The sequence below is a fragment of the Nomascus leucogenys genome, chromosome 18 (assembly GCF_006542625.1).
Source record: "Nomascus leucogenys isolate Asia chromosome 18, Asia_NLE_v1, whole genome shotgun sequence".
Taxonomy (NCBI): domain Eukaryota; kingdom Metazoa; phylum Chordata; class Mammalia; order Primates; family Hylobatidae; genus Nomascus; species Nomascus leucogenys.
Genome location: NC_044398.1, coordinates 101,065,747 through 101,074,131, shown reverse-complemented (window position 1 = coordinate 101,074,131; position 8,385 = coordinate 101,065,747). Strand labels below are relative to the sequence as shown.

The following is an 8,385-nucleotide window of genomic DNA, read 5'->3' as shown; positions in this document are numbered from 1 at the left end:
CCCTCCCAGGTTCATGCACACCCTCTCCCCCTCCCTGAGTACACAGCAAAGATTGTCACGTCCCCAGCCGGCCTCCCAGGCAGCCCTGCTCCAGACACGCGAGCACGGGTGTGTGTACGCACACGCCCTTGTATGCGATTCCCAGGCTCTCTGTCCCCTCAGGGACAGACATCAGCCAGATCCCATCTGCAAACACACCGAAGCTTTATTCAACAGGCGTGGCTTCCTGAAGTGTAAAGGCACTTCACAGACGGTGGCCACAGTGGCACCTCGGCCGGAGCCATGCGGCCATCAGAGCCCCTGGGCGGCCGGGCAGAGGGCTTGGTTGAGGCAGGCCTGGCAGCGAGGGCGCACAGGCAGACAGGTCTGCTGGCCAAAACCCACCAAGAGTCCGTTGATCTCGTGCCACAGCTCCCTGTGGGGGTGGGGCCGGGTCAGTGCTGACAGAGGGAGGGCGGGGTGAGCTCTTCTCCCCAAGGAAGCCCCCTACATACTCATACCTGGGCAGCCACTCCTCCAGGGCCACTCGGGTCTCCTCTGGGGACTTGGTTGCCTTCTTGGTCCACCTCAGCCGGTTGGCGATTCTGTGCACGTGCGTGTCCACTGCTGCTGGGAGGCCAGGGGGTGAACAGGGGCACACTCCACCAGCCCAGCCTGTGCCCCTGCCCTCCCTGCCCAGAGGCGAGTCTGCCACCACCCCAGTGGCCTTCCAGTTACAGACTGGAACCGCAAAGCCCTGGCTGCAAGCCTACATGTGACCACCTCGGCTGCCCCTGAGGTGCTGGGGCAGGGGCTGAGCCCTCTGTTGGGGTGCAGGCCTCCCTCCCATCACCTGAGCCAGCCTGGGGGGGGCTCTGTTCTGGGCTGCCCACTCCTGCCAACACTGGTGCCAGATGGGTGTGGGGGTGGTGGGGTCTCTGCTCTGGGCAGGGCGTGGGGGTGATGACTCGGCTCTGCTTGGAGCTCTATTCCCCACAATAACAGCGACAGCTCGCTTGGACAAGCACTTGCTGGGGGCCAGATCCTGCCAGAGAGATTGGCCAGCTCAGTGAGCCCTCACAAGGTCCTATGGATGCTGAAACCGAGGCCTGGCAGGATCCCGACTCCGAAGCACCTCTCAGCCCTCAGCCTCCCCAGGAACGCGACCCTGTCCTGGGAAGGGTCCATCCAGGCTTCCCTCTGTCTCCTGTGGCCTGAGGCTCCTCTCGGCATAAGCACTGGCTCTGGGCACCAGGCTGGGTGGCAACAGCTCTGCCCAGCGGGCTGGCATGAGGTCACTGCCTGCAGACCCAGCACCTGCCACTGCAGCGGTCAGGGACAGAGCGGGAGCATGGCCCGCCCGGCCACAGCTGCTGTCCACCTGGCTTCTGGCTCCTGCTCCCCTCAGCTGGCCACCCCAGGCACCTGCTCATTGGGGCTCCTTTCTCCCACCTAGTGGGCCCTGACCAGCTGCAGCCCCAGCCCTGCCTCCTCCTCCAGTGTTTCCCAAAGAGAAAGCTGAGCCCTGCACCAGCTCCTTCGCTGCTGCCTGGAAAAAGGTATCCGAGGGTGTGGGGAGACCACAAGGCCTGAGGGGTCACATCCCTGGGGTTCTGAGCCTCAGTTTCCTCCTCTGTAACGCGTAAGTGGACATGCTTCAAGGCTGAGTCAGGCCACGTCACGCTGTGTGAGCCTCCTGCCCACCTGGATGGTGAATGAGGGGGACTGCTTCACCCACTTTGTGGCCAGAGCTTAGAGAAGCCAAGGGCCTGGCCCACAGTCACCCAGCCAGGAGGTGCAGAGCTGGGACTGGAGCCAGCAATCTATGGCTGTGGCTTTTTTTTTTTTTTTTTTAAACGGAGTCTTGCTTTGTCACCCAGGCTGGATGCAGACAATGGCACGATCTCGCCTCACTACAACTTTCGCCTCTGGGTTTCAAGCGATTCTCCTGCCTCAGCCTCCCGAGGAGCTGGAATTACAGGCTCTTGCCACCATGCCAGGCTAAATTTTTTTGTTTGTTTGTTTTGTTTTGTGAGACGGAGTCACACTCTGTTGCCCAGGCTGGAGTACACTGGCACGATCTCGGCTCACTGCAAGCCCTGCCTCTATTCTCCTGCCTCAGCCTCCCGAGTAGCTGGGACTACAGGCACCAGACACAACGCCCGGCTAATTTTTTTGTGTTTCTTAATAGAGACGGGGTTTCACCATGTTAGCCAGGATGGTCTTGATCTCCTGACCTCGTGATCTGCCTGCCTCGGCCTCCCAAAGTGCTGGGATTACAGGTGTGAGCCACCGCGCCTGGCCATAGCCGGCTAATTTTTGTATTTTTATTAGAGACGAGGTTTCACCATGTTGGCCAGGCTGATCTTGAACTCCTGACCTCAGGTGATCCACCCACCTCGGCCTTCCAAAGTGCTGCGATTACAGGCTTGAGCCCTTGTACCCAGCCAGCTCTGACGTTTTAACTGAGAGTGTTTCTCTTTCGGGGAACCCCCAGGAGGCAGCCCTGGGTCTCCTTGCAGGTGGTCAGGCCCCCAGACACCCGGAGAGGGAGGTATTCCCGCATGCCTGTCTCTTGTGCTCACTGCTCCCAAAGCCCGTTCCCTGCCTGGCTGTGGCCAGGGACCTTCCCCCACAGCCCTGCCCAACCACGATGCAGCACCCCAGGGACACGGGCAGCTGAGGACAGCCGCCCAGATAAGCTCAAGTGTCCACTGAGAGGCTGGCGGGTGGTGATGCTGGGAGTCTCGTGGGCAGGAGGCCCTGCCCTGGCGCACCTGGCCTGGCTCTGGCTCTTTGGGGCTGCTGCTGCGGCTGTTCAGCCTCGCCAGGTGGCCCCCTGCTCAGAACAGAGGCCCTCAGCCCCTGGTGGCCCTCTTGCCCACCAGAAAGTGCTAGAAGGCCAACCCCCAGCACAGGCCTCCTGCAGGAGTCCCAAAGGGGCCTGGGATGGGGGCACACAGAGAGCAGGGCCAAGCCCTGGTTTCTGGACTGGCTGGGCCCGGCTGGCTGCGTGTGGCCTTAGGAGCCCCAAATTGTCTGGACAAAGCCAAGGAGGAGGCAGCCCCACCCCAAACCAGGGTCTGTCTTCACCCAACTGCCAAGAAGCCTCTGCTGCTAGGAAGAGACACCAGGACCTGGGAAAAGGATTCAAGGAGGGCCATCCCCCCAGCGCCTCCCTCCCCACCCTTCCCTCTTCTCCCTCCCCACTCCCCCATCCCCCAGCATCTCCCTCCCACCCTCCCTCATCCCCCCAGCACCTCCCTCCCCACCCTCCCCCCATCCCCCAGCACCTCCCTCTCCACCATCCCCCCCATTCCCCCAGCGCCTCCCTCCCACTGTTCCCCTCCTGTCCCCCAGAGCCTCCCTCCCCACCGTTCCCCTCCTGTCCCCCCAGAGCCTCCCTCCCCACCCTCCCCCCATCCCCCCAGCACCTCCCTCCCCACCCCACCTGCTGAGGGGACACTCTTCCTCCTCCCTCCTCAGCCCTTACCTCCCCACTCTGCCCTCATCTCATTCCAGAACTTCCTGCTCCTGACCCTCTCTCTCGCATCATGGTTTTGCAGATGCTGTTCTTTCTGCTGGGAACACACTTCCTCCCCTTGGCCTGGCTCACCCCACCTTGCCCTGAAGCTCTCAACTGAAGGATGACCTTGGGGGCCTTCCCAGAGGCCCTGGGCCCAGGCCAGGCCCCAGCAGCACCCTGCACAACCATCAGTGTTTCCACCCCACGAGTGGGGAATTCCTCGCTCCACACTTCTCCCGAATACAAGGCAGATGGAGTCCAGCTCCGGGGCCCCTCTCAGAGCCCCGCACAGGGCAGGTGCTCAGCCCATGTGAGCTCCTGCCCCAGCACTTCTCTCTGAGTGGGGCTAACCTGGCTCAGCCCAGGGAGCACCTTTCTGACTCTATGGGCTGGGTGGAGGATCAGGATGCTGGAAGTGGAGTCACAGGTCACAAGGATGTGGGGAATCCCAAGAGCAGCCAGTGGGCTGGAGCCAGCCCCGCCCTCCTGGGGGTGTTCGCCACTCACCAATGCCGGACACACTGCCCCAGGCCACAGCCATAGCCAGGTGTGCCATCTTGGGCCCAACGCCCGGCAGCGCCACCAGCTCGGCCACGGAGGCTGGGATGTCCCCACCATAGCGCTGCTGCAGGATGGCGCTGGTCTGCTTGATGTATTTCACCTTGATCTGAAAGACAGGTGGGTTCAGCCTTGGAGGCAGGGGCACAGCCCAACCTGGGAGGACGCAGCCCCCAGAAGACCCACAGGTGGCCAGAGCTACCTGCACCTGCTGAGACATGTGCAAGCTCAGCCCCCCCCACCCCCCAGGAGGCGGGAACAAGTGGAGGGCAGCAGGGAGGTCCAAGGTAGGCCTGACCCCCGCCTCCCACCCGTGCGGGCCAATGACGCGTGTGTAGGGTCTGGCTTGGGTTCCCCTGCCTGTCATTCCCTGCCAGCACCTTCCAAGCAGGCCAGCCGCTCCCAGGAGTGGGGCTTGGCTGCACCTGTGCCTTCAGGAAGGAGGGCTGGAGCTGGGGCTTCCCCACCAGCTGCCAGGCCTGCCGGGTGGTTCCCATCCTGAGCCTGAGTGGAGAGGGCTATTTAAAACCATCTGAGAAACTGCGGCCCACGCGGGTGCCAAGGGGAAGCAGCCCCACCCACCAAGCTGCTTTCAACAGATCCGCCCACCACCATCCAGTGCCCGGCGGGGTTGGGGAGCAGCCTCCCCAGGGCTCCCGGAGGGTGAGGGGCTCTGGACAGGAGGGGGTGACACACCAGGAGAGGCTAGCAGTAAACAAAGGGAAAGGCGGGCGGGCAGGCAGCCTTGGCGGTGAGGAAGGGTGGGCAGGCGGCGAGGCGGGGAGGCAGAGGAAGGAAGGGAGGATTCGAACAGGAAGGCCAAGGAGCTGCTGGGACTGGGCGTCAGGCCCCAGGGCCCCACGGCCTGGGATGGGGGCTTCAGGGGGACCCCCGAGCCTGAGATGCCTGACCCTCACCTCCTGCACCGTCACCACCCCGTCAGCCTTGCGAGGTCTCTCTCAGGCCACTGCCACCCGGCCCCGGTTGCCAAAGGCAGGGCTCACCCTCCAAAAACCGACGGGGTAGATGAGCTTGCCCAGCGTGGCGTCATCTGTCTGCAGGATGCTGTCCACCGTCAGGCCCCGCGCCCGCAGTCGCTGCATGGCGCCCGCCGTCACCTGGTCTTTGGTTTGGCTGGAGAGCATCAGTGACAGCAGCACCTGGTACCTGCGTACCTGCTTGTGCAGTGACAGGGACCAGGGTGGCGGCGGGTCCTGGGTGATTCCCTGGGCCAAGCTCCGCCCCCTGCCCTCGACACACCCTCGTTTGTTACCCTGGACCACATTTGAGGCATCAGCCTCCCCCTATGGGGTTGGGAGGTCTGGTTTGAGGGTGTTTGGTCACCTACAACACGGGGACAATAATAGTGCCCGACTCCCTGGAGCAATGTGAAGCTTAAATGAATTATCTCAGTGCTTAGAATCGTACGTGGCCGGGTGCGGTGGCTCGCGCCCGTCATCCCAACACTTCAGGAGGCCAAGGCAGGCAGATCACCTGAAGTCAGGAGTTTGAGACGAGCCTGATCAACATGGTGAAACCCCGTCTCTACTAAAAATACAAAAATTAGCTGGGTGTGGTGGTGCATGCCTGTAATCCCAGCTACTTGGGAGGCCGAGGCAGGAGAATCATTTGAACTTCAGAGGCGAAGGTTGCAGTGAGCCGAGATTGCACCATTGAACTCCAGCCTGGGCAACGAGAGCAAAACTTGGTCTCAAAAAAAAAACCCAGAACAACTGTATCTGGCCCATCACTACTGAACAGCCATTGGCCACTACTGTTATGGTTGCTTCGTGAATGATCACACTACCCATTTAAAAAAAAATTTTTTTTTTTTGAGACGGAGTCTCACTCTTTCACCCAGGTTGGAGTGAAGCGGTGCAATCTCGGCTCACTGCAACTTCCGCCCCCAGGGTTCAAGCGATTCTCCTGCCTCAGACTCCTAAGTAGCTGGGATTACAGGTGCCTGCTACCACACCCAGCTAATTTTTGTATTTTTAGTAGAGACGGGGTTTCGCCACATTGTCCAGGCTGGTCTCGAACTCCTGACCTCAGGTGATCCACCCGCCTTGGCCTCCCGAAGTGCTGGGATTACAGGCCTGAACCACCGCGCCTGGCCCATACTTCCCATTTTACAGAAAAGCAAACTGAGGCTCAGAGCGGCCTGTATCCAAGCCACCTGGTAGCAGAATAGGGATTAGAACTCAGCTTGGTCTAAGGTTCCAGGCCTTGGGACCGTGAAGCAAAAGGAACTCTTCCTCCCTGATATCACACAAAGCCCAGGTCACACCTGCACTGGGCAGAAGTTCGAGCACGAGGCCCTAAGCCACTGGTCTCCTGACCTGCTGAGTAGCTACAGTGATGCAGGCGATACTGCCCAGTGCTCTGGGCACCAGGTGTCCATCCTCCCAAGGTGCTGTCTGCAGGGGAGGGTGCCAGCCAAGAGCCACCGGGTAGAGAGAAAACAAGTACCTTGCTAAGAGGGGGGGTCATCTGGGCAGATGGGGCCCCTGCCTACCTTTGGGGGGGCACTGGAGTCATAGCAGTGCTCAACCCCTAGATGGTCCACAGGTGCGTCCTTTTTGTTCCGCATGGCACGGATGTTGACCAGCTGCTGCTGCCAGTCCTGGGGCTCCCAGACTGGCACCTTGAGGGGCTCAGCCCCCTCACCTTTCTCACTGTCCGAGCCCTCATAGGACACATGCAGTCTCTGTGCTTTCCGCGCACGCTTCACAGGACTGTGGCTTTTCCTCGCTTCTGCAAAAAGCACCACGCAGTCCCTCTGGTGGGGCCACAGGTGAAGGTAGGGTAGGGGTGCCATCCCGCCTGCTAGCTTACCCCTCACTCGTTCATGCCACAACTGTCCATCACCTAATACACTTCGGGTGCTCTGCCCTCTGCAGTCTGGGGTATTTGGGCCCTCCTTATGCCAGCGACCCTGACAAGGTCCATGTTAGCTCATGAGGACTCTAGCAACACCCTGTACCACGGTGCCCCCAATACATCCCCTATACTGCACCAGAGACAATCTGCTAACACCCACATCAGGTTGTGTCACTCCCTTTTAAAACTTCCTGGCCGGCCCGGGGCGGTGGATCAAGCCTGTAATCCCAGCACTTCGGGAGGCCGAGGTGGGCGGATCACTTGAGGTCAGGAGTTCAAGACCAGCCTGGCCAATACGGCGAAACGCCATCTCTTCTAAAAATACAAAAGTTAGCCGGGTGTGGTGGCAGGGGCCTATAGTCTCAGCTACTTGGGAGGCTGAGGCAGGAGAACTGCTTGAACTTGGGAGGCAAAGTTTGCAGTGAGCTGAGATCACGCCACTGCTCTCCAGCCTGGGTGACAGAGCGAGACTCTGTCTCAAAACAAACAAAACCTCCTAACTGACTTCCATTTGCTGTCATCATAAACTCCAAACTCCGTCCTGGCATCAAAGCTCCTGCCACCCTGGCTGGCGTCACCGCCTGCCTGCTCCCAGCTGCACCAGTTCCTCCCGCCATAGTCTGGAGCCCTGGGGTCCCTGAGTGCCTATGGGAATCCCGCTCTGGCCAATTCTGCAGAAGTCCCGGCGGGACTAGCGCAGGGGCCCTGTCCGTGTCCCTCACTGCTCACTGCAGCGCTTGGCCCCCAGCAGGTCCTCAACGGCTGCAAGATAAATATTATATTAATGAGTGCCGTGCCCTTTCCTGTTTTCCCTCAGAGGCACCCTCGAGCTGGGGGAGCAGGCTTCTGGCTTGGTGTGTCCTTGGCACCCAGCCTCTCTGAGGGAAGCAAGTTCACTGCAGGAGGGCGGGGATGGGACCCACAGAGCCTGGAGTGGAGAGTCCCGGACAGAGTGGTGGGAAATGAAGCGTTTTCTTGCTTGGGGCGAAAGGGGGCAGCCGAGCGGAGCGCCCGAAACCCAGCCCCTACGGACCGCAATCTTTGGGAAAAAGGCGCAAGGTGGGAACGCAGGGCCGCACGTGGGAACCGTTCGCGGCTGCCGGGTCTGCAGCCCCTGCCCGCGCAGCTGGGAGCCATAGGAGGCGGTCCGGGACTCCAGCCTGCAGCCCCTATCCCACCTCCTCCCACGCTCCAGCCACGGCGCGGCGCTACCTGCTGCAGCCTCTCCCCTCCGGAGAGGCGCGGGCTCCTCCCCACACCCCCGCGGCCTAGCCCCGGGTCTCAGGCTTCGGCTCCGGGTCAGCATCCTCGCGCTCAAGGCGGTCATGCCGGACTCCTGCGGACTACACATCCCGGCGGCCCACGCAGCCCCGTCACGTAACGCAAGGATCGCCGACCTTTCCGCCAGAAGGCGGCCCAGAACTACAATTCCCAGTAAGCCC

The 8,385-nt window shown here is 61.2% G+C and overlaps 1 protein-coding gene across 2 annotated transcripts; it reads right to left on the bottom strand.

The window, feature by feature from the left end:
- Positions 1 to 182: 182 nt before the first annotated feature.
- LOC100604573 (nth like DNA glycosylase 1) lies at positions 183 to 8,310 on the bottom strand. Of its 2 annotated transcripts, none has more exons than XM_012497298.2 (6): positions 8,156 to 8,310; positions 6,579 to 6,817; positions 5,068 to 5,241; positions 4,013 to 4,172; positions 501 to 606; positions 183 to 415 (listed from the first exon to the last, which is right to left on the bottom strand). In XM_012497298.2, the coding sequence occupies exons 1-6, from the start codon at positions 8,292 to 8,294 to the stop codon at positions 292 to 294; spliced, it is 942 nt and encodes a 313-aa protein (XP_012352752.1). In that variant the 5' UTR covers positions 8,295 to 8,310; the 3' UTR covers positions 183 to 291. The 2 variants fall into 2 exon arrangements, with proteins under 2 accessions (XP_012352752.1, XP_003269206.1); XM_003269158.4 differs by having other exon boundaries at positions 188 to 415; positions 5,068 to 5,238.
- Between the last annotated feature and the right edge of the window lie 75 nt (positions 8,311 to 8,385).